At 38.6% G+C, this 25,534-nt stretch overlaps 3 protein-coding genes across 6 annotated transcripts; 1 reads left to right on the top strand and 2 right to left on the bottom strand.

Moving 5' to 3' along the window:
* Positions 1-36: 36 nt before the first annotated feature.
* LOC6640032 (acetyl-CoA carboxylase) lies at positions 37-19,144 on the bottom strand. Of its 4 annotated transcripts, none has more exons than XM_023174858.2 (13): positions 18,988-19,144; positions 11,423-11,826; positions 10,004-10,125; positions 8,489-8,855; positions 7,103-7,391; positions 3,311-7,044; positions 2,939-3,241; positions 2,710-2,880; positions 2,220-2,648; positions 1,282-2,151; positions 875-1,222; positions 673-810; positions 37-595 (listed from the first exon to the last, which is right to left on the bottom strand). In XM_023174858.2, the coding sequence occupies exons 1-13, from the start codon at positions 19,070-19,072 to the stop codon at positions 461-463; spliced, it is 7,395 nt and encodes a 2,464-aa protein (XP_023030626.2). In that variant the 5' UTR covers positions 19,073-19,144; the 3' UTR covers positions 37-460. The 4 variants fall into 4 exon arrangements, with proteins under 4 accessions (XP_023030626.2, XP_002063097.2, XP_023030624.1 ...); XM_002063061.4 differs by lacking the exon at positions 18,988-19,144 and adding an exon at positions 17,222-17,405; XM_023174856.2 differs by lacking the exon at positions 18,988-19,144 and adding an exon at positions 12,078-12,240.
* On the top strand, positions 17,537-18,964 carry LOC6640011 (nucleoporin seh1). The gene is made up of 4 exons (XM_002063062.4): positions 17,537-17,751; positions 17,816-18,230; positions 18,284-18,492; positions 18,549-18,964. Exons 1-4 carry the CDS (start codon positions 17,618-17,620, stop codon positions 18,859-18,861), a joined length of 1,071 nt encoding a protein of 356 aa, XP_002063098.1. The 5' UTR covers positions 17,537-17,617; the 3' UTR covers positions 18,862-18,964.
* Positions 19,145-23,853: 4,709 nt separating the features above from the next.
* LOC6640012 (mitochondrial dicarboxylate carrier) lies at positions 23,854-24,939 on the bottom strand. Its single transcript, XM_002063063.4, has 2 exons — positions 24,422-24,939; positions 23,854-24,365 (listed from the first exon to the last, which is right to left on the bottom strand). Exons 1-2 carry the CDS (start codon positions 24,823-24,825, stop codon positions 23,894-23,896), a joined length of 876 nt encoding a protein of 291 aa, XP_002063099.1. The 5' UTR covers positions 24,826-24,939; the 3' UTR covers positions 23,854-23,893.
* Positions 24,940-25,534: the final 595 nt, after the last annotated feature.

Here is a 25,534-nt window from a genome sequence, read left to right as displayed (position 1 = left end):
AATTAGTTTTTCTTTTCCAAAAATAATATATATATATTTATATATTTTACCATATATTTTCAAATATTCGTATAATTCACAAAAAAGCTCTGTATGTATGTGTGTGTGTAAGTGTACAAACGACTTTGGGTCTTAGACAACTAATGGAAAGTTTTTTTGTATTCTATAGAGAGCAAGTATATATATAGAGTATATACACAAGATGGATACAGCTTAGATTATGGCTTAACCCACACAACTTCTACTAGACAAATCCAATTGGGTTTCTCATATAAACCTAGTTTTTTTTTTAAGCTAATTTAAAGTTAAAGAAATTTAACTAAAACAAAAGGCTGCATTATATTACACGAGTTAAGGGGGGAGGGGCGGGGCTGAGAGAGCACTGAAGCTATCGCTAAGATGCGATAAGTTAAGGTGGGGGGGAATGGCTGGAGAAAACTTAAAACCTAGCAAAGAATCATCATCCCTGGGTATTCGAGGAGGACTCCTCGTTCAGTTGCATTTGTGCCAGTGTGCGTACAACAACTCCACGATTGACTGGCGTCAGGCCCTGGCAAAGACCCACCACAGCGTCCAGCGCCACATCGGGGCAGTCCTGTAAACAGAACAGAAAAGGAAATGAAAGTTTTAGAAAGAATTCTTTAACGAAATTTTCACTCTAGTTGTAATTACCTCTAGCATTTTGGAAATTGTCGAAATAATTGCATCCCTTCGCACAGAGTTTACATTTCTGGTTACGATGGATTCTTGATTTTTGGTTTGCTCTTCATACCAAGCAACCATTTGCTCATTCTTATCCCATAAATATGCCTGAAATGATTTCAGAAAAACACATAAAGTTATGTTGCATTTGTTTCTCTGATGTTTAACCCACCTCTGTGGCTCCCTTTTCTTCGACCAACCAGCGTCGAAGCATCTGTTTGGCCTGTCCTACGGATAGATTATCCTGGGCCCGCAGGATCTTTTTAATGTGCGCATCCTCTAGCAGTAAACGTCGTAGACGCCAGTAGAGCCAGCGACGAGAATCCCTCCATGGCACAATCTCACTGATGCACTCCTTTTCCAGCATGCGTTCCGGGGTATCATGCAAGTCAGCAAAATGAACCGCCACCGTGTGATAGACATGCATGAGTATTGAGATGCGGGCCTTAATCTTTTCATCAAGCTGAGCGACCTTCACCTTGTCCCCAGCTGCAGTTGCTTCATCAAGTTCTCGTTTAAGCTGCAATGAAAAAGATTATTATTATCATCGGAAAATCCATAACGTGAGACCAAACTTACCGCTATGGTGGTAGCATCCAGCCGATGAATGGTCTTCACAAGATCCTTTTCTTTGTATTTGATCTCAACAATGCCTTCGGGTTCCAGAACACCGCCTCGGGCCTCTGGATCTGCGTAGGTTTCCATGTAACGCGGATTGATCAGAGAGTCCAGCACAGCCCAGGCTCCGCCTCGGAGTTCGGCATTGGGAGGTAGATAAATCAACACTGGCTTCTTGTATTCCCTTAGTCCATCCACAATGTAAGCTCCAAATTTGACAATCTGTTCGTACATGTCCTTCATGCCGCCGGAGAAACCACGCCAATTGGCAAACACAATCAATGGTAATTCCTCACGTCCAAAGTCCTTGATGGCCTGAGCTGTCTTGTACGAGGAGTCCGGATACCATACTTGACCCGCCTGCTGCAGAGTTTTGGCTTCTGAATCCAAATTAGCCGGATCGGCTGGCATTTCCACTTCGACAGTGCGTGTCTCCACGGCAATCACACCAACTGGGACACCACCGAGACGAGCACGTCCCGTGACCACAGTCTTGGCCCACGGTGCCATAATTTCGCTCCATGAGTCGCGATCAAAGAAACCATTTTCCCATTCGTTGGCATTGACAGGATTAACCCTACCGGCAAGCATCCACCGTGGATCATATGGAGATTTCGTAGGCATGAAATCCACTGGACGATCAACACGATCACATGGTAGTACAATGGGCAATTCACAGCCAATGTGGGCGGGAATGTATGACAGCCAGTCGAGAATTGTGTATACACCATCCAGATCAATCGCTTCAGTCTTGTGGGTAACTCCATTATTGAACATGATCTGGACACCGCCCAATTGATTATTTGAGGCATAGACCTTGCGTCCAAGAAGCTAACACAAGAGATTAACAATATAAAGTTACTCTTCTATGTCTTTAGATGATTTCAAATGCAACTTACCTTATTGAGAGCAGCATAACCCGTGAGTATTATATGCGAATTATCAATCTGGATGACACGCTGACCCAAACGAACCACATAAGAGCCAATGCCAATGGTGCGGCAAGTGACCATGGCTATGGTTACAATCTCTTCATAGGCTTGTGATGTTTCACCAGCAATCAGACCAGCATAACGCAAATTCTCAACACCCAAACCGTCATCCTTGCCAATAATATCGGTGATTTTATAGCGCTGCTCGCCCTCATCTTCAATTAGAATGGCACGCACCGAATTGAGATTGGCCACCTTAGCGTAGTCCTCAGTAGACAGATAAAGATACTTGAAACCCTTATCCGGCTCTTCGGGATCTTCCCATGCTATGCGGAACATAGATTTCACTTCCTCAGCTAGACCAATACGTGCTCCACTATTGACAGAGATGTAAATCTGCGCATCAGAAAAGAAAATTATTAAAAAGGCACATGGAATAAATTGTTATATTCCTTACCCTGGGCACTTTGCGTTCACGCGCCAACTGAGAAGCCTTGGCAAAGAGTATATCCTCTTTGATGCCAAAGGAACCAATTAGATAGGTCAAATCGTTGGCTATCACAATGATCTCACGACCATTTGGATACTCTGGAGTGGCCAGCACAATGCGCCAAGCTACCATGCCGCACTAGAAAGAACAAGTCCTTATTAATTAAAAATTCTTCTTGGATAAACTGTAGACTTACATTGTTCTCTCCGGGTAGACGCTGCATCTCCACCAGATTATCGCCTTCGAGTACAAGTTCTTGGCACTCCAAGAGAATTTTATCCGGAATGCGTATGTCGACTGTGGGACGAGCCTTGGAGAACTCCCGCCAGTGACGTTCGCTCATCTGTCGGAACATATCGGGCACATCGTAGACATAGGTAGTGCCATTCGATTGTGCCTGGAAGCGTTTCTGTTGCAAAAAGTCTTTGGTCATGTAGGGTGTGGAAATGGGATGACCATGTAGAGATCCCTGCTTCTCGCCATAAGCCTTGAACTTAATCTAAAAGAGGAGGTAAAAAGGTAAAAGAATTAGTGGAGAGTTTCCTAGAGATTTAATATTTGCACTCACAATTCCAGTCTCCGGTTCGGTTTGCTCTGTGTACATGGAGATGTCGAGGAAGTAACCCGAATCATTGGCTATGCAAAGACGCACTGCCTGAGTGGGTGATTGCGGCGACTGACGGATAACCATTTTCAGTTCAGCCTGCAGCACTCGAAGTTTCCATAGACGTGGGCCATACCGCATAATCATTTTAGTCACCGATTCCTCTATTTTTGCGGGATCCATAATGACAGTGGGCACAAAGTTGAGGAAAATGTGATTGCAATCGGTGCGTTTTGCATGGGGATGGGAGAAGGCCACCTCCAGTTCATCCATAGCCTCGAGGAGAACGCGTTCTCCTTCGTTTTGTAGATACTCGAACGATGCCTCCTTGGTGATGAGATCCGAGTGTCGAATGATTGAACGAATGAAGAACCGATAATCTGTGACCTCTTGTCCCTTGGACACCTTGGCTCTGCCCAAGTACAAATGCATCTTTTGGTTTGCCGTTGGCAGAGCTTCCAAATCGTAGGTCTTCATACGATTCAGCTCCAAATGGAAAGCAGAAGCGGGCTCCAAATGACGGTATATGCGATCCTCCTCGAATTTATCGCGTGCACGATAGGTAAAGAACTTGGGGAACTGACGTTTCTTGAGGGCAGCAAAAGTAATTCTCCTGATGCGCCGTTGGAACAGCTCTTCGTTGTGCTCTTTGCAGTAGTTTCCGAATATTTGGGCCATCTGCAGATCATCCATTTCGCCGGTTTCCCTCACCGCAACACTGACAATGTGTATGGGTTCGGTGGACTTGGCCTCCTCCGCGGCATTTGCCCGGGTCACAGGATCCGATAGCGATACATTAATCGATGTACTATGACGACTGTCCGAAATGGAATCCACAGCCTCCACGGCCTCCAGAACCTTAGCACTAACCAATGCAGGTGAGACGAAGTCCTCGAGCAAGTCCAGAATTTCATCGGAATACATTTCAAAGTGCTCGAATGAATCAAACGCTGCTATGGCGCCGGTCCGTACAAAGGAACTGCCCAAACTTTCGGCAGCCGCCTGATCTAGACCCTCGGGCGAGGACATGCGTGAGAAAAGGCGATTCGGATGGGCAGTGGGCAACAAGAATTGGAAGTGCACCAGAGGCAAGCCTCCAGAGAGTTCCAAATGCTGGAGACAGGTTAATTCGTACGATGTGTAGGCTCTTCTGACGTAAACCTCAAGGGCAGCGTTGCACACCGCCCGATTGGAGTGATAGAAGAAATCGTGGAGTATATCAAAGATCGAGGTCTCCGACAGAATTAAACGCTGCAAATTCTCGGGATGGAAATCATGGCCGTACATATCAACGGCTGACAGAAAGATGGATTCCATTTGATTATGTCGCAACTCGTAGGCTGGCTGGTGGGCAGCAATCAAAACCTGTCGTGATCTCAATGCCACTCGCGAATGCTCCGCACGATTCAGAGAGGTCAATTCACTCAAAGTGTTGGCCAACTCATCCGTGAGACCGGGTTCATTGGCCCACAAATGATCGATGAGCAGGGTGACCAGCAGATTCTTCTTTGCCACCTGAGAGTGGGAGAATATGGTGTTCACCACAGTTTGCATGTCATCCTTGTTGTGTTCCCGCACCAGGCCCACACACTTATCGTAGTGACCATGCTGGAACTGGGACTCAACATCGTAGTATTGACGCAAAAGCTCATGGACAGCAGCCTTCATGCGACCACGGATGCCATTCCTATAGCGCTGCACCAGCTGCACGATGCTCTGGGTGGTCAGGAAGAAGACATCGCGATCGGCTCGCTTCTGCAGGGTGGCAGCATGGCTATCGATGACACTGGCTATCTGCTGGGATGGGAACTGGGCCAGAACACTGGTAATATTGCGCTCATACAAGGTCATTAGCTTGCGAATCTTTTTCTCCACCGAGATGGGAATACGTCCCGATATGGAGGCAATCACCTCCTGCAATTCAAGCAGCGGCAATGAGGGATCTCTCAAGCTTTGCATGAATTTCTCAATGATGTCACGCAGACGCTGGGCATTAAATGGCTCGGGCAGACAATAGCCCGCCAAAGTGTTCTCCAAGATGCTCTTGTAGGTGTTATGGATGCGATTCAGCTTCTCTGGCACTGGTGCATTCTCAGGTGTGGGGAATTGGCTCTTGCAAGGCTGCGCTTTCGTTACCAATGAAGGATCGTCCAGTTCAAGGTGACCCAACAGAGATCCCGCCTCCAAAACGGCACCCGGCCGTCGCACAAATGTCACTGTGCCCGCTTCGAGGGAAGTGAGGGTCATAACCATTTTCATCACCTCTATCTCAGCATACGCTTGACCCTTACTCACATGAGCACCTTCTTCTACAATCAGATTGATCAGCTTACCAGCCGATGGACTTCGCAGCAGAGAAGGATCATTCTCCTTATCAAAGACACAAGTCTGATTGCCAATGACGATACGATAGCGATCGACCTCCTCCTTCATGTAGGTGGTATAGGAAGCGCCTTCGAATGAGATAAGCAAACCACCGTCCGAAAGCCTATGCACTTCAATCTCCTTAAATGAACTATTCATCAGCAGGAAATAGGAGTTTGCTCCGCTCTTGGCTGCCTGCACCTTATACCGGATGCCATCATGAATGAGTTCCACATCGACCACATTGGTCAGAGTGTTGGCCGCCTGTATCTGGCCCTTCTCCAGCGAGGTTTGGAAGCTTGAAAAAGATTCCGTGATCTCACGGTCAGCGATATGAAGCGAACCACACATGACGCCTAGCAAGATGTCCGGTTTCTCCGACTGGACACGTTCAGCAATCAAAGCATCCAACCAGGCTGTGTCTATGCTATTGTCCAAAAATCTATTCGTCTCCAGCAATGTGATCAGGTACTCAACAGTAGTTCGGAAATCACCACGAATGGACAGCTCTTTCAGGGCAATCACAAGATTCTCACGAGCCTGCTGACGATTTTCACCCCATGAGAAACAATGGCCAAACTGCGAGTCGGCAAACTCATGCAATCCTCCGGATGCGGCCACACTGAAGTAACCCCACACATTCTTGCTAGACCGGAAATTCAACTCTTGCACAGTTCCTGAACTGGGTTTGAAACCCTCATCGGGATTCTCGGAGGTTATGCGGGCAGCAATCACATGTCCAGATGGACGTGGCTTATTTGGAGGATTCTCAAAGTCAATTATTGACGAGCCCCATGGAGACTCTCCGTACAGTAGACGAATGTCTTTTAATCGATATAGGGGAATACCCATTCCAATTTGTAGCTGACAGGCTGGCAAATTGACATCGGCAACCATTTCCGTACAAGGATGCTCCACTTGAAGACGTGGATTTAGCTCGAGGAAGAAATATTTACCCTCTGGATCGTACAGATACTCCACAGTTCCGGCACTGACATAGCCAACCATTTTGGCCAAACGCACAGCAGCCTTTTCCATGTCCTCGAAAACTTCGGGCTGAGCCACAATAGCCGGAGCTTCCTCAATGATCTTCTGATGGCGTCGCTGTATGGAACAGTCACGACCAAACAAACTAATGGCATTGCCATACTGATCAGCCAACAGCTGGACCTCCAAGTGACGGGCACCGCTGGCCAATTTCATTACGAAAATAGGTGAACCGGGTACCTCGGCTTGCACTTGACGGAAGAGAGCGGGGAACTCTTCAGCGGTATCCACACGACGAATACCCTTGCCGCCACCACCTTCTGATGCCTTGATCATCACAGGGAAACCTATAAATAGATAGGGAATGTAAATTGTCATATTTGAGAGATCATTCTGTAGACTTACCAATCTTATTTACTGCAGCCAGACCCTGCTCCGCATTGGTAACACAACCGCGGGCAAACAATTCGCTAGAAATCTTAATTTTCTTGCCGCTATACTGTGCCTTCAGCTCCGAACCGGACCATGGCAGGGTGGGTATCTCAGCTGTTTGAGCAACAATCGAGGATGCCACCTTGTCACCCAAAGCCCACATGGCACGTTCTGGTGGTCCCAAAAAGACCAGACCCTCCTTATGCAGCAGTTCAGGTAATTTCGGATTCTCTGAGGCATGACCCCAACCAGCCCAAACGGCCTAGAAACAACAATAAAATAAAGGAAGAAAGCAAAATTAAAAGCTGGCACGCATAAAAACCATTGTGACGTCATTGGGGAAAAATTGATTTCCCATTAAGGAAGGATTCCCAGCATGAAATGGCAAACAATGGGAGGGAGAGGGCGGCATTATATCTTTTTCAAAAGTTAACCCATACTTTGTATTGTTCTCTTAATAAAGACATATTGTGTTGTGTGTGTACAGTGAAAACTCGCTTAAAGTACATCTCTCTTTTTTGGCTATATAAATTCGTTGCCAACTTTACTTTACTTAATTTTGTTTTACTTTAGTAGCTTAAAAGTTCATTTCAGTTCATTTAAGAGAGTGCTCACTGTACCTACAAATTTCATTCTACACATGTCAACTAATTACCATGCAATATTTAAGTGAATTTTTTTAGTGAGGTCATTTTAGTGTTAAAAGTAAACATTTTAAAGTGCATTTAACTAACTATTTTGTTCTGTTTATCTAAGATAAGTCCAAGGTTCATTCGAGTGGTAACCTACATTTTATATGGAATCGATTTATTGGTAAAATCTGACAACTTTAATTGACATACTTCTTTTAATACTTTTTTCTCTCTCAAACTAACTTTTTCAAATGTGTGTGTTTATCTTTTTGGTAATAATTAATTCATATAACCTTCTCATCTATCTAATTATATGGCGAGACTAAAGATTAGATATAGTAAGTATATTTTTCTATTTAATAGTACATACTAAAATATATTTCTATTACCAACAGCAAACAAAATAAACTTGTAAATGCCACAAGATGAACTTAAAAATTCGTTTCGCTTCATTTTTGTAGTATAGTGTAAATCAAATATACACTGTCTGGTTGTGTTTCAAGTACAAGTTCTTTACACACACACACACATACACACACACATTATTCCAGACGCTTATTTAGCTTATTGCCATGTTGAGGCTATATATCGAACGATTGCTGCTTGCTTTGCCTTTGGGGCGTGTAAACACAGATCGTACGATGCGGTCAACTTGACCATTGAAACACGGGAATATGTCTGTGATCTCTAACCAAAATAATAATGTACCCATCCCCCATATTCTTACCTGAACTTGAGTGCGAAGTGCAATATCCACAATGAGCTCAACATTGGCATAATTGTTATTATTGGAACCGCCGGGCACGGGAACATAATGATCGGCCATTTTGATGTACTCGGCATTGGCTTTCAAATCCTCCGGAGTGACCATAACCACAAAACGTACGGCACGTTCATTTTTGAACATCTCGTAGGACCAACGACGAATGGAACGCATACATTTCACTGCCGCAATTCCATTGTTGGCAATAAGGACACGATTAATGACACGAGTGCCACCGAAACGTTTTACAAACTCCTCCGTGGTGGCAATATGGAAATCACGATCCTGATGACGATCCTGTCCCAACCCGGTACCGCGTGACATACTGGGCCTATAAAACAAAAACACAACAACAATATGGAATTAATTATTTATATTTATAGTTTTCTTTTGGTTTTTTGGGGGGGAATTCGTTGTCCAAAAAAAAACAGGTTTTCACTTGCTAAAACTATTTACTTTAAGGTTGCAACGCTCGGAACGGTGAGAAGATTTGATGTTGACTCATTATTGTTGATATTATTGCTGTTGGGTATCATCTGCAGGTCATCATTGGAATTGGTATGCTCAATGGCAACAAAGTTGGGTATACTGATGGATCCACTGGTAGCACTATCATTATTATTAACACCTCCTGCTCCTGACTGCGGCTCCTCGCCAGATTCAACAAGTACAAAACGCTTGCTAGCCCGACGCTTTAGCATTTTGACAAAGGCAATGAGAGCCAAAAGCATTCACAATATGCAATATTTTGAAGTATATAGCTTTTTGTCGGGGTTTGCCCCTCCCACTAGACTTATGCAAGTCTGACTAATAAAACAATAACAAAAGCACCAAAAAACGTAAAAAAAAACTAAAGCCAACACTAATATATCCGTGGCACAGTGCACCACACTTTCACCACGCGGCGGCAAAGGTAAATCAATTGTGGACGGATGATATACAAGAAATCAGCTGGCAGAAATGGCGGACCGACGGAGTCGACGTTCGATGAGCAACTGACACACACAACTTGAGACTCGAGACAGCGAGTTGTCTTTCCTCCCCCCTCCGGATTTTGTTGCTCATACGCCGTATTGACAGACCATGCCAAAAAAAAATAGAGTGTTAAGAGAGAGAGAGAGTTTTAAAGCTTGTATTGACCCTGAGCTAAGGCCGAGTTATGAATGAAAGCAACTTGTAAAAGTTGTGTGTAGAGGTTTCAAAGTGCCGCACTGGCGGCACCTGTACCCCCATTTTCTCTCACGCTCTCTCTCTCTCTCTGTCTCTCACTGGGCACTACTACCGGTTGTGATAAAGCTTAAGAAAGCTTCTTTGTTTGCTATCTCTTTTTGTTAAACTCGCGCCATATATCTATGACGTAGCCATCTGGTCTTTGTTTTGCTCTCTTCATGCGGTGTACTTTGTTTATATATTCTATAGCTATCTGTATTTGATATTCTTCTTTATGCCCAGCTTCTTGTTCTTCTTGTGTCGTCTTACCTCAGTCGCTTGCGTCGTTCGGATATGTCGCCATTCTGGCGTATATCGCTCTGCAGCTTTTGGGGGAACTCATCAACTGCTTCGCCAGCTTCGGCTGCCTTCTCATCGATTTCATCGCCCACCTGTTAAAGCATTGATAAATCAAATATTTATATTAAAGCGTGTGAACTGATTTTTAAAAAAGAAACTACGATAAATACGCATCAGTTTACACTATTGTTTACATTCATAGAAATATGTCTAATAAACAGTTTGTAACCCATATTTCTAACCTTATTTTTTAACTGTTATTTTTCGATATATTTTATATGCATGAATTTCTGTTATCGTTTAAACTTTAAAGATAATAAATTTTTTTTTTTAGAATTTGGGAGAATTTAATAACAATGTAAATATCGTTCAATAGTTTTACACAAACTTATTAAATTTTTTTTTTAAAGAAACCTTTAACTATCCGTACATATTTTGTGTCTTAGATAATTGTTTCAAAGAGGAAATAAGAATTGAAAGCATAAATTTAAGATTAAGATTAATTGAACGTTTTTTTTTTCTTGAATGAATTTTAAGGCCTACCGAAGTTATATATTTGAGATTAAGACAGAATTTTGATCAAATTTATGGATCAAAATTAACCGGGGGAATCTCTAGAAAACATTTGATAACATTTGTTGAAGAAGACGTCATTGTTAACTTAGATTTTGTATATATTAAGATTTCTTTATATTATTTGTTTAAGATTATGGGAATTTCTATGACTCCTGGAAATCGAAAAAAAGAAGACGTTATTTTCTTTACTCCACTCCGCTATTGGAGTATTTTACCATCTGCAATTGAGCAGATCAAACAACATTTTTTAACCTACTTAAAGTAATAATTGAGGATTGAGGGGTAGACTGGGGATCTAGACACCCCTGAAATATCAATTATTCAAATAGTTTTTGAGTTTTATCGGAACAGTTTCTAATAAATTGTCATAGTGACAAATTGCCTATTCAGCATTTGTAAGATTGTTTGTAACAAAATCAGTTGATTTTTAAAGAGTCTATTTTGAGCCGTTTTGTTGAATAAAATAGTTTAATATTCATACTTCATTAAAGTACTACTCGAAAAAGAATTGCTTTGAATCTAAATATGACTCTAATAAGAGTCGTGCACGATTAATTGATAAATCTAGTCGTTTGTGATTCAAAAAGGATTCGAACCCGATCAAATGTAGGTGTTGAAACAAGTTTATCAAGAGGTGTGGCTAAGTCACCAAATTATATAAAATACTCAGTGGGTACCCAAAAAAAAACCGAAAATCTTTTACTTTTCAAATCGAACACCCCTAATTTTAATAGATTCGTCCATGTAGACTTCTTTAAGAATCCACTTATATACCATCTAAGTAATTTGAAGGTGTCTTTTTCGAAAACTCACCAAAAAACTAGGCCTCTCTGCATCTGTGGGAGTGCCTGTTGCCACATCATTTTCGGCCTCTGTTGTGCTCATGTTGTACTTATTATTGCTGATATTGTTGTTGTTGTGGTGGTGGTGATTGATGCTGTTTTGCTGATGATGTGGACGATAATTTACTCTTAAATTATCGTTGCTTAGATCAATCAAGGCGTTATCCTTTAACTGCTCACAAATTTCATCAACCTCGGCTTTTAAGCTTTCGCTGGAGAATTTGACTTTCTTAATGCAGGTCGTCTTGTTATAACGTTTGTCGTTGGATTTGATTGATCCTCCTGTTCCTGCAGATGTTGCTGGTCCTCCTGTGGTTGTTGTTGCTCCAGAGGTTGTTGGGGTTGTTGCTGTCGCTACAATGACGCTGGAGCTGTCTGGAAGAGAATGAGAACTGTTAGAACTACTACATAATATAGGTTCACAGTGTGTGCGCTATATGTATAAAGATAAGCGCATAGGTTATCTCAGGTTATCTATAAACACGTTTAATATACATTTCAAGGTGTGCGCTTTATGTGGCCCTTTTAAATGTTTCTTTTTACTTTTGTTTTTTTGTTGATTTACAAGGTCTTTTTTTTGGTTGGTTTGGAATTTTTTTTTCTTAGTTTTATAACGAGATTCTTACTATTGATAGTGTTTGTAGTTGTAGTACTTTCAAGTGTCGTTGTTGTTGTAGTTGTTATTCTTGCTCTATTCTGGCCGCGGCCAAAAAGCAAGTTAAATAGAAATGCAAGTAAAGCAGCCAGAGCTCCTAATATAATCACGATCAACATCGGCTAAGTCCACCAATTTGGCTGTCTAAAAGATATATCATATTTGTTTCTGTTTATTTGATTTGCATTCCGTTTTAAGGGACAGTGAAAGTGTGAAAACAAACTAAAGATCTATCGCTTATGTATTTTGTCGGTTTTCAAGTTCAAAAAACTTGCCACCACCAATTATTACCAGACGATTTGTGCTTTTTTTTTGGCTTTGTGGGCCAAATGAACGACCGAAATGGAGACGTAACAGAAAAAAACAAAACAAAAATCAAAAATGCTAAATTATGCATAAACTAGTTTTGCGATTTCAAATTAAAGACGGTCAAGAAAACGAAATTCCAAATTATATATGTACATATCTCGTAAACAGGGACGGATTTCATCAAATGAAGGTGTGTGTTCGAAAAGTATTTTGAAATTAAGGATTAAGGATAAACTAAATATTACTAAAGTGAGTAAAGATTTATGTTATTATAAATAAAGTAGAAACCAAAAATCTACTTTAAATTTAGTAGTAAATTAATGCATTTTAAATTTTAAATTTGTTTTGGGAAATTAACCCAAAAATTACATTGATATTATCCAATTGAACCATCTTTTAGCATTTATAATTAATGAGAAATTCAATAAAATAATGATAATTAATTATACTTGTTAAAATATTTATGTATTTATATTGTATAAAAATCATTACCCAATACACATGTCATTTAAAAATAGTTAATGGATCTGAAGACAACAAAAAAAATGCACTACGTGAAATAATTTTTATAGACTTTAATACTTAAATTTGGATAATGAATCTTTTATTAACAAATTAATGTCATCTCATACTAAACCTCAGCCTACTTCCCGTATATATGCTTATTCCGACCCAGCATACCTACGATTTATGTCAACCCAAAATACAAAACAAAAAACCAAAATGAAACCATTAAATAAGTGTTACAACAAAATGTTTATACTCTATAAATTAAGTATACGTTAACATTATTAAATGTTTTACATATTTTTTCATCGAATTTAATCATTGTCCAAGTCTGGACAGATTTAAAATATAATTTATAAAAGAAAAAAACATGATTAATAGCAAAAAATAAGAAAAAACTTTTGATTATATTTTTTTCGCAAAGGAAAGCCTGAACTAATTTTAAAAGTTTCTAAAATTTTTATTAAAACAGGATTATATTATCAAATGGTAATTAACATAATTAGCCTTTTACTCAATGTTTTATGCCAAAAATAAAGACTATATATTTATATTTTTTAAATATCAAAACAATTTTATTATGCAACCGTTTTACTTTTGAAAACTATTCGAAAACGAGGCCTGAAAATATTCATTGACTAAAAAGCAAGAGTATTGCAAATTCATAAAACAAAAACTTGCTAATTTTTTTGGGGTACAAGGTGCAGAGGTTAATTTGAAAAATTAAAATCAAAAAGAAGAAAAGAAAAATCCCCATATAGCTGGCTGGAAATGCAAATTTACGCATTTACTTATACATAGATAGGGAAGAGGTCAATGTTTTTGCCATTACAATGTGTGGCAACATGTAAGATACCTCCCTCCCCCCTCTCCACAATACCCCTCTTTACATATAGTCCCAGATTTTGTTTTTGAAAGGCATTGAAAGGTGAATCAAAGTACTAGCTACTACTACTACGGGGTCTTATCATGTTATTATGTAAGTCTAAGTCGTCGTTTTTGATGGACAAAAGTGAGAGAGGGAAAGAATTCATCGAATTACAAATCACTGGGAAATTTTCGATCTGAAACCAGGTGGAGAGACGAATCTAGCTTTTTAGGTTTAATTTGAGTTTTAAGTGGAAGGAAGCAAACACTTGCGATTATATTTATACAAATATCATATGTAGAGTAGAGAATTGATCGACCCGATAAGAGCCACTTTACAACTTTCAAGTGTGTGTTTTTTTTTTATTCTCGTATGTTATTTGATCGTTTAATTTAATAGTCACTTTTCTTCTATATAATTTTTATTTTGTGTTTACCACTTTTTTTTCAGTTCACTTTTCGGTTATTTTTGATGATTGCATTCGAACACAAGTTGAATCTAACGAGGCTTTTGTTTTTAATGGATTTCTTTCTTCGTTTTTGTAGAGCGCGGAACGTAAAATGTTATGTCTTTTTTTATTTAATTTATTTATTAAGGTTCCGCACCGATTGCCCGCTAGGTAGCTACTGCAATGACCGAGGTTTGGAATGCGACTGGGCAATGCTTCCTCCAAGCACACACTATCGATGACTACTGACTGACCATACAGAAGCTCAAGCTTCGAGTCTTGGACCTCGGTATCGCGTTGCCCGTCAGTCGTCAGTTGTCCGTCGTTCACTATCAACTAAATATATACCTACTTATGCTTTTGCCTAAATGTCTACTAGTTAGTTAATAAGTGTGTGTTCGTGCTCTGTGTGTGTGTGTGCGTGTTGTACCCAGGTTGTTGCTCGCATATGTTAATCACTTTTCAGAGGGCTTCATGGGTCGACAATGAGAACGAATAGCAACAACAACGGCGACACAAAATTGAAAATATTAAGCAAAAGTGGGCAACTTTTTAATTTTTCATTTCGTATTTGTTGTTAAGCATTTTGTTGTTATTTTTTTCTTTTTTGATTGTTTATTTATATTTGTCGATAGCGTTAGAGATAAAATAATCAATAATGATTCGCTAACCCGTTGCCAACGAGTCTTGGTGCATTATATACATATATATTTCATTTTATCTGCAACAGATTTTCAATGTCAAGGTTGAGCTTAACCCATGGTTAAAAGGGTCGCATTTGGATGAATGTGAATTAAGTTTGCAACATTTTCTAATTTATCAACATAAAAACATTCGTTAAAGAGGAAAAGTAAGAGTAAAATAAAACAGAAACAGGGACGGACTTAGAAAAGTGAAGATAAGGGCTAAGATGCTTAAAATTGGCATTTGATTTTGGCGCTAATTAAGAACGATCTGCTTAAGACTTTTTTATTTTATGAGGTTCGCAGGGTTAAACTCCTGACTTTTGAATAGAAATAGTTTGAACTTTCTAAACACTTAATAGTTTCACTTAGATCTAGGAACCAAAAAAAACACATTGTCAGAAAAATTATAACTTCTAAAGACTTTCTGCAAAATTGGCTTAACATTTCCATTCTCCAGATTATAAATCAATTTTGGAATGGGAATTGGACCTGACATCTGGGCCAGTAAGCGTTTCCATCTTCAACCTAAAAATCACTACAGACTAAGCCATTGAAAAACAATTAGAAAGCCTCCATAAACTAAACCATCAAGAAACTAAGCTAAACAATTTACTAAAGCCTTATTTAAGTCTTGGCTAAAGCAATCAAAGAGTCAATTCAGTTAAGTCTTTTTAACCCATTTTCCAGCACACTTCGACTTTTGAAAAGTTAGATTTGTATGTTTTTTAAATATATCATATATTCTCACATATTATCTAAAATTGAAAAAAAGGACAAAATTTCAATGTCTACTTTTAGGTTCTGGGCAAAACTAAAATTGGTAGTTTTTTTTTTTTGGATTTCTTCTATGCTAATTACCATAAAAAAGTCAAATGCATCTTAAAATCAAAAAAATTGCATCTCATCCGAAAATGGGTTAAATGCACCCACAATGTAATCAATGGGTTAAGAAGCCTCTTGCCTCTGACGATGATGCACTTTGGCGGGGGGGACAATCAAGCTTAAGTAACAACAAAAACAACTTAAATTGCATTTACGTAGATTGTTTCTGTTTTTTTTTTTTGTTAAATTAACTTGCGATTGCACTTAAAATCAAGTTAATAATAATAATAATATCAATTCATTGCCCACGAACTGAGCACGCAAATCTAAGGAGCACAGCCGGCATCATGTTTGTTGATAATTTTTTTTTTGTTTAATAAAAAAATCAGCAGAGGTTTTTTAAATGTCATAAAAGAATTTCCGTAACGTCTCGTCGACTGCCCTGCCCGCTTGATCGTCCACTAGAATTCCATCTGATTAGAGCAAAAGCAAAAATAAAAATCTTCCGATTTTTTTACGGTGACCATGGAAACATGATTATGATTCAATGTTTTGGTGCCGGCATGCAAGGCAGGCCAGGCACTCCCGAATGTTAAGAGCCCACTTGACTAGATGGCCTTATCGGGGCAGACGGAAATTTACTGTTAACACGGAGGAATATCGGTCGTATTATTCATGTTTGGCGCGTGGCCACAGCCAGTCTGGTGATAGCCGATGTCGATGCCTAGATGCGGTCGCGTGTGATGGCCGTGAAATTGATACGTGTTCGAGCTAATCTTAGAGTAGGGACTAGGAGCGAGTGATTCTTTTCTTGTTTTTTATTTTCATATTCAACTTTGCAGTCTCAATTGCATAAATTAGTTCACATATTAAGTAATTGAAGCCGGCTGAGGCTTGTCGGAAGCATTGGCAAGTCTCTGTTCACATCTGTCTTTCCCCTCTCCACCCATACTCGGGTTTGTAGGGACGACGACGACGCACACCCACTACACTACATCAGGCACAATATGTTCAGAAATCGCGCCATATGAAAAGCCCAATAGGAATCAAGGTCAGTGACAAGCGAGAGAGAGCAGAGAGAGAGAGCAGCTGAGCAAGCGAGAATGATGAGAGGGCGGGAGAAATTATGCTGAGAGAGTGTTGAAATGCAAACGATAACGATTCCATTTGGACTCGAGTGCAAACAACAATTAGATTTTATAAACAAATTTGGTTTAAAAAACAAAAACTATGTTAAACAGAGTCCAGAGGTGTTTTGGGGCCAGCTGTTTAGCTATTGCATTAAGGTTATTCACCCGCGCCTATATATATGTATTCTTTTCCGTACCGTTTCATGCCCTTGTCACAAGCCCTTTCGTCACCTTTTACGGTTGGTCACTGGTAATATTTAGCATAATACAAACAAATGTATGCCCACTATCACTTAGTAATTGTAATTAGTTTGGAATCACCGCGGGCCATTGACATGCACTTACTTTTCTCCATCGTATTGCGCTTGGCACGTTGCTTCTTTCTATTAGCAATTTTGGTTAAATAACGTAAATCCTTTTATTAAGAAAAAAGCTTTAGGATAATCCCAGAACACAAGCACTAGGCACTATGACTTCTTATCACGAGCTTGATTCAATTTTAAGCTAATCTTGGACGTAATCGGTCGGTCGGTCGGCCCGCCTTCAATATACGGATTTGTTTTTTTTTTCGGTTCTTCTTGCGCCAGTGTTACCATTTTGCCTGTATTTTTATATCTAGCCATGGATGGCGCCAGTGGGCGTTGAAACGTTTTTCGATTTTTTTATTTAAAAAATCTGGCAGCACTAGCGGCCGGTTTGGTGTTCCACAAGCGCGTATTAAATTTGCATTTTTTACGCAAAATGTTTGATGTTGAACCTATTTTTACCGATCACAAGGATGTTATACACGATGTGGTCTTTGATTACTATGGCCGCCGCATGGCCACATGTTCCAGCGATCAGACTGTAAAGATCTGGGACGAAGATGCATCCGGGTGAGTGTTAGCGGGAAACTTAATCTATTCATGAGTGAAGCAACAACGTTTTTTTTATTTGTAGCAAATGGAACGTGTCTAGCAGTTGGAAGGCTCATTCAGGATCAATTTGGCGAGTGACATGGGCACATCCGGAATTCGGCCAAGTAGTGGCCACCTGTTCGTTCGATCGCACAGCTTCGGTGTGGGAGGAGGTTATCGGGGAGAAGGTTTCCACAACGAATGCGCCCACAAGGCGTTGGGTTAGACGCACCACTCTGGTGGATTCACGAACCAGCGTCACCGATGTGGAGTTTGCTCCTAAATATTTGGGCCTGCTGTTGGCTACTGCTTCGGCAGATGGCATTATACGTATATACGAGGCACCCGACATAATGAATCTTTCCCAATGGCCTGTACAACATGAGATAGCCAATAAATTGTCGTTAAGTTGTCTCTCTTGGAACAAATCCATGTATATGGTCACCCAATTGCTGGCTGTAAGTGTTTGGGACTTTGGAATGATCTTTGTTGCTAATATGTTGTCTTCTAGGCCGGCAGTGATGACTCCGCCACGCCAACCGGCAAGGTCTTCCTGTTTGCCTATAGCGAAAATGCCCGTAAATGTGTAAAAATTGAGACTGTTAATGACATAACTGATCCTGTGACAGATGTGGCCTTTGCCCCCAATGCAGGACGAACTTTCCATATGCTGGCTGTGGCCAGTAAAGATCTCTACATAGTCAACATACGTGGAGTGACGTAAGACCTTACTGATTTTGGCTATTCAAATGTATTAATTAAACTTATTTTTGCAGTGACTCTACCGGGACCTCCAAATTGGACATACAAACGGTTAAATACAGTGATCACAATTGCCCGGTGTGGCGAGTCTGTTGGAATATGTTAGCGACAATGCTTATCTCTACGGGCGATGATGGTTGTGTGCGTCTCTGGCGCATGAACTATTCCCGCCAATGGAGATGTGCTGCCGTCCTAAAGGCCTGTACTGAAGGCGGTGGTCCTACCTATGAGCCAGCACCGCCAACACCAACGTTGGCCAATACAGCCTCAGCCACGGCCAAGTTCTATAAAAAAGGCACCATTGGCAATCAAGTGCCCTGGCATTAGTGGAATGTGAATTGTGTTATTTTAGCTCCCCCCCTTTTATACTATAATGTTAATGTTTCTCCAAATAAAAAAAACAACAATAGTGTCTAATTGTGAAGTTAAAGTGCGTGTGCATCTCCCACTTACATCTCCTGCATCCAGTGAAGCTCTCGAGGCAACATCTTTGCTGCTGGCTGCCTATAAGCAGCCTCATTGTCTGCCGTATCAACATTTCATTTCACATGCTTCGATTACATCAGAGCAACAACAACAACCACACGTTGTGTGCAGGGGGCAACAGTTTGTCTGTGGCAGAAATAAACAAAATATATTCTCTTTTTGTGCAACTCAACGAAGACGACGACGACGTCTATATTCGATAACTATAACCGGCAAACTCTGACGAACCAAACATATGTTATTTATTATTCACTGCTTCAAATACATTCGGATTCGGCAAATTCCGAAATTACTCAACGCAATTCTCTCGTCGTGGACTAAAGTGAATACAATTTTTGGATGCGTGAGTGTGAAAATGAGAGAAATTTTTGAGATAAGCCCCACAAAAATCAAGAGAGTCGTGTATATGTAAAAGAAGCCACATCTGAGCGATATATGAAAATGAATCTATGTACTTACTTAGCACGATGGAACAAGAGGCCACAGAAAAACATCTTCAATCCTTGTTTATTTTTGTTTTTCTTTATATTTTAATGTAATTTCGAAAAATTTTTGATTTTGATTATACTAAGACACAATTTTTACGCTCTTTTAATGGATCTAAAAATAAAAGTTGTATGCAATTTTTTTTTTTTTAATTTTTTCACAAAGAGCCAAGAGAAATTAAACACAATTTGACAAAACAGAAAATATTTTTTCGAAGCCTACTGATTGAACTTAATGACAGCCATTTATCGATAAGTTCGTAATTGAAATCGTATAAAAAATCACTTATATATATTGCTAATCAGTAGTAAGATTGTTAAATTGTATTAGTAAGTAAAGAAAGGTTAAATCAATATCACGGAGCTCGAAATTTAGACAGAAATATATTCAGTGATTTAGGATTTTTTAATATTTTTTTTATTTTACAAAAAAATAACTAACGCATAAACTTCTAAGGGGTTTCAGGGTTCAGAATCGAGCTATCAATTTTTATAGTCCTTTAGTGTTGATTATTGTGATTTTATGTGTTCATTTTAAACTCGAATACAATTTTGGTTTATTGAATTTAAATGGGCATTCTTTATTGGAAAATTATATTTCTCTTTCAATTTTTAGTTTTTTATATTGAATTATTAATTTGAGTAAATGGTTCTAAAGGGATTTTTTTAAACTCCAAATGATTTAGGAGATACAGTTATTGACAAATTAATAGGTGTGAGCCTCAGGATTCGAAAACTGTATATTTTTAAATTTTCTGATCGTGGAACTTGCAAATTTTTTTTTTTAGGGACATTTGACAAAAAGGCTCACACCTATTTATTTGTCCACGAGTGTATAACGTTTTATGTCATGTGAGGTCATCTTTCAAACTTGAAAAGCGACATCTTGACGTTCAATGAAATCGTATTAAACATACAGCCCGAAATTCTAAACCGATTTTAATGAAACAAAGTACAATCGACTCAGATTGGTCACCATTCTGATCCTGCCCACATTCAGAATTAAAGGATTTTGTTTTCCTTTTTTTGTTTAACATTAAATAGAAAAATTGGCAAAAACAATTTTTCTTTTTCGAACGACTTAATGTCAGGACTAGAATTACATCTATACTAAATAAAACTTTGATTCCATATGATCCAGCGTAGATTTATCCTTTACTCTTTTTTGGTTAACTTTGGAGGCCCAGAAAAAGTTCTCTTGTAATTTAATTTGTTTTTAGTTAAGACAGAAAAGTTTTTTTTTTTTAATTTTCTTATAAAGTACCACCATATACAATGACTCAATAAAGATATTCAACTCTTTTTTGAAGTCATTTTGAAGAAAACTTAAATTTGGATTAAAATCATTTCATTTCACAATTGATTAAAATATCAAAATGAATTTTCATAAATTCAAACTTTTATTTAAACCATGAAGAAGATACATACACCTAAAAGAAAGTTCTGTACGAATTTGTAATCCATCGGAAAATTTGGAAAATTTGTGTTCTAAAATAATACCTAACACTCTTTTTTATAAAATTCCAAGTGTCTATATCCACTTTGGGTGTATGTAAGTAACTTGATATCGATTAGGGTGGAAGATGTTTTTTAAATGAATTTTCTTTGACATTTTTTAGCAGGTGTTAATCCAACAAAAGTGTCTGTGTTTTAACATTTTTTGAATCATTTTTTGGTTGAAGTTTGCACATATGATAAATTTGAGGAAATTGGATTCCCAGGTTAAACTTGAGTTAACCACATTTTGTATTGATTTATTTAATCTACATATGCCAATGCAATAATATTTTCGATTAGCTTTAATGCAATGAAGTGTTCACTTCATGGTCCATATAAAATGTCACAAGAAAGGACATAAAAATCATATTTAACCACATATGAGAATGTATCCTGGGAAAGGGGGCCCAGCTGTGCATAAATTAAACACCAACAAGTGCTCGATATGGAAATATGTTTATGTTTACATATATGTGTTCAGGTTTTTACACGAAAATCCATTCAGAACAAAAAAGAAAACGCACAATATTCCACTTAATTGACTCGAACCGCAATAAAAACAGAACCATTTAACTATATTCGATGACATTTCGCAAACCCGATCCATGTGAATGTTGTATAAATCTACCCAAAATCCAACAAAAATCCACCCCGTATCAAGGTATTGCTGGTCCTCAATGTTGGTGGCGCGAACGTAATCCAAGGAATGAATCGTTGTCAGGACTAGGCCTTGGCTTTTGTTGCTGGAACTCGAATGTAGAATCAACCACCGAACAGTTTTCGTCCCATAGCCGAATGATTGTCTCTAATTGGAAGTTTTGACGTGTATATTATGCTGATGGTGTTGACTGTGATGATGATCTTCGTGCCTTGGGCCCACCCTCTTGGACAGAGCCAGTAGCTAGCCACCCCTGCTGTTGCGTGGGAAGTCAAAGCTCAGAGGTCTCTCACATCGTTCGGGGGCTAAATATTGAAAACATTTATGTTTAACCGGCAAAGTTAAATTAATGCGCAAAAGATTGTTTCAATTCAATGCCAAAAACGAAAAAAAAGAAAACCAGGCAGAGAAAACAACATGGAGGAAAAATTTCAAGTGGACTTGTATCTTGGGGGTTGTTGTTCGTTTTGGTGTTGTTTCTTTTTGGGAATACGAAAAGTGGTTATTCCCATAGATAAATTAGAGAATCATTTTTGGTTGCTCGGTTGCACAAATAGAAGAAATTTCATCAAGTATTTATTTAATGAATACATTTATGGGGTATTATAATAGCAAATTTTGTTTGAAAATTCTCTTAATAGTAATCAAATTTGTTTTTATTCATTGAGGATATTAAAGGATTGTTACTCTTGTCATAGAACCAGCAGAGAAGAGATTAGTTTTGATAGATTAATAGATTCTTACCAAATGGAAATGTACAATTTTATAGCATGATTAAAAAATTGGTAACCTCTTTTGGTCTACGTAAACTTCTCTTACATGTTTAATATACTAAATCTTAAAAAAAATATTAAAATTCGTACAAATCGTCCAAATCTATAACTCTATATTATATATACTATAATACTATAATAACTAACTTCGAATAATATTTTTTGTTTTTATTACAAAGAACGAGCAATTGAATTTATTGAGTCGATATTCTAGGTTTTTAAAGAAATTTAGTACACAATTTCAAATTAAAAAAAATCTTTTTCAATGATCTTAACATAAACATAAGTCAAAACCTAAAACAATCGTTGTAGGATTAAAAGATTTAAACCGTTCCATTAATATAAAGAAAAACAAACAGAATTTATTGTACATTATTTAAGCAGACAGAGAAACTTTTCAAAGTTTAATAAAAATAGAAAATTTAGGTAAGACGCTACTACAAAATTTCTTCTTGGCTCTTAAAGTTTTTCGGAAATAAAAATGTACTCTCGAGTTTCGATTTCTGGTTTAAGCATGAGTATATCGATCTAAATAATATAGGTGCTCTTTTAAATCGTATTTCTATATACACATAATAGAATCATTAAACATTTGGTTTGCCAAATTCTTGAAATAATAAAGGCAGTAAAAGGACTGGATTAATTATTGACTATGTTTGGCATAATCTATTATGATCAAAAGAAATCTGAAGATCCCTAAGTGAAAACAGTATATGCCAGTTATTATTCCTTCTATATTATGATAACGATAAAAAACATAATTGATAAAAAGAAAACGATGTATGTAATGATTACATTGTAATCAGTAAACGATTTCACTTTTTAGGCTAAAAAATTTATTGGTTCTATTAAATCCTCACACTTACTCTTTCCATTCGAATTACTAAATTCCTATGTCTGCTTATCTAATTTACTCATATGTATTAGAAATTCAAAATTGATGAACAAATAATTTAATAGTTAAGTTCCCTGCTTTACATCCCTTCTCACATTCATCTTATTTCTTCTCGTAGTGATATTTTCCATTTCCAGTTTGTAGTTTTTGGGTTTTTCGTAAAAATCTTGTTCTCCCCTGTTTAAGGGTTATTAGCTACCCTTTGCACCTTCGTGGCCCCTCAACATTTTACCTAATTATGAGCGAGAGGAGAGTTGTTGTCCACGGCTTAACTAACTCATTTCTACATTGTGGTAATCTCATGTGTTTTTTTCGTTTCTGGCTTAGTTCGTTATGCAAATTCAAACTAAAACCAAACATACATATGTGACACGCAACGTTGACCCCGAGGAGAGAAAAACAAGAAAACGCGGGTTTTTGACCAGTGGTCAGCGGTAGCTTATTAGTCGCGATTATGTCTTCCAGTTCAATGGGCATGGAAAACAGACAAAAACACAAACATGAACATATTTTTCAAAAGGGAGATACAAACAAATTTTTGATATATTTCCAATTTTTATGGCAATTAGTGTTGCTTCTTTTTGTCCTCAGATTCCTGAGGAAAGTAGCCAAATCGAAGACGTGCCTGCTCGTACAACATGAAGGTTATAATCGTATTAGGGCTAACTCGCATTAAGGCCGGAACGAAACCCTTGTAAAATGCCAAAGGACCTTGTTTGGCCACACTCACAATGACGCCACCTAAATTTTTAAATTCACCTGGCTTGGCGTTCATATACTTTGTCTTGACCACATCAATGGGTTGGGTCATAAGTGTTCCAATGCAACCGGCCACCGATGCGGTGAGAAAATGCAATGGCAGGCCATCTTCCATATGCCTGAAATCCTTGATGACCTGTTTGATTTGATCATAGGCCGCATTGGTGCCAATGGTCAGGAGAACGGATCGTGTGACTGCCGGAATAGCACCACGAAAGAGACTCCGGATTCCCTCCTCCTTTTGAATGCGATACAAGCCATCAAACACATGTTTATAACTAAGGACAGAGCAATGTAAATGGGTTTAGATTGTCCCCGAAATAGTCCTACTCACTTGCGTCTACTCTCGGGTGGCAGTTTACTATCATTTTGCAATCTCACGGTCACCACATCGCCCGGAACACCCACAATTCCACCACATATACCAGCAAAGGTGGCCAATTGCACTTTGGCACTAGCATTATTGGCATCCACATACTGCTTGCCATGCTCGTAGAGGGCAAAACGGGTTGTCGTATAGGTTAACTGACGGAACCACGAGGCCGAGATGCCCCCATAGAAGCCCAATATTCCATCTGATCTGTATATATTGCCTATCAGTTCCGTTACGGGAATTTTCTGAACCTGTGTCTGCAGTTGCACCTTCACCAAGTCCAGTGGATGGGTTGTGGTTACAGCTAAGGCTGAACAGACTCCTCCCGACCACCATCGTGGCAAACGTTTTGTATTATCATCCATGAATGCATTTAAGAAGTTAAACAAGAATTTACGACTAAATAAAAGAAAAAATTAATCGAATTAACTTTAACTTTAAAAGGTATGTAAAGATTCAAAGCGTTAATGATTAATTGAAACGAAGAATTATTTTGACAGCGAAATCAAGGCATCCCCTTTACTCTTCTTAAGTCTTTTGGGAAGTTTTGACCAGTACAAACAAAATCTTCCTTTCCCAGTGATTTTTTTCCGTCCAACAGTTTCTTTGGTAGCCATGTGTTATTACTATACTAGCTCGATCTGGTAAATTTCAGAACTTTAACTTTCTGTAACAAATAAAAGCCTTAATACAATATTTCAACTCATAATCTCTTGAAGTATTAGCGCGAGAGTGATTGAAACAGACATACGTCCTTTGGTCTGACCTCTGCAACTTATTTTTAGTAGAGATAACCATGTAATCCTTTCTATACCCATGTAGAGAATATTAACAAATTCCTGAGTTGTTTGTAAGGCAGAGAAGGAGACGTTTCCAATAAACTATATATATTCTTGATCAGCTTGAAACGCCGAGTCAATTAGAAAGCTGCCTAAATAGATCTTGGCATTTAAGCTTCTGATTAAATAATTGCGATTTTTCGGATCGTTGCACTATAACATATATCAAGAATTATCTCAGTAGAAATCTTAATGAGAGATAATAGAAATCTTAATGAAAAATTTCTTATAAAAA

Source organism: Drosophila willistoni (assembly GCF_018902025.1).
Source record: "Drosophila willistoni isolate 14030-0811.24 chromosome 2L unlocalized genomic scaffold, UCI_dwil_1.1 Seg196, whole genome shotgun sequence".
Taxonomy (NCBI): domain Eukaryota; kingdom Metazoa; phylum Arthropoda; class Insecta; order Diptera; family Drosophilidae; genus Drosophila; species Drosophila willistoni.
Note: the sequence above shows the minus strand (reverse complement) of the source record. Positions and strands in the feature narration are given on the sequence as shown.

Excerpts from the sequence above, each read along its gene's own strand:
- LOC6640032 (XM_023174856.2), bottom strand. The coding sequence starts at position 12,225 with ATGTTGATCGTGATTATATTAGGAGCTCTGGCTGCTTTACTTGCATTT. Across the intron at positions 2,649-2,709 it reads GTGAACGCAAAGTGCCCAGG|ATTTACATCTCTGTCAATAG; the intron begins GTAAGGAATATA and ends TCTGATGCGCAG. Across the intron at positions 2,152-2,219 it reads GTTATGCTGCTCTCAATAAG|CTTCTTGGACGCAAGGTCTA; the intron begins GTAAGTTGCATT and ends CTCTTGTGTTAG.
- LOC6640011 (XM_002063062.4), top strand. The coding sequence starts at position 17,618 with ATGTTTGATGTTGAACCTATTTTTACCGATCACAAGGATGTTATACAC. Across the intron at positions 17,752-17,815 it reads TGGGACGAAGATGCATCCGG|CAAATGGAACGTGTCTAGCA; the intron begins GTGAGTGTTAGC and ends TTTTATTTGTAG. Across the intron at positions 18,493-18,548 it reads GTCAACATACGTGGAGTGAC|TGACTCTACCGGGACCTCCA; the intron begins GTAAGACCTTAC and ends TTATTTTTGCAG.
- LOC6640012 (XM_002063063.4), bottom strand. The coding sequence starts at position 24,825 with ATGGATGATAATACAAAACGTTTGCCACGATGGTGGTCGGGAGGAGTC. Across the intron at positions 24,366-24,421 it reads CCACCCGAGAGTAGACGCAA|TTATAAACATGTGTTTGATG; the intron begins GTGAGTAGGACT and ends CTCTGTCCTTAG.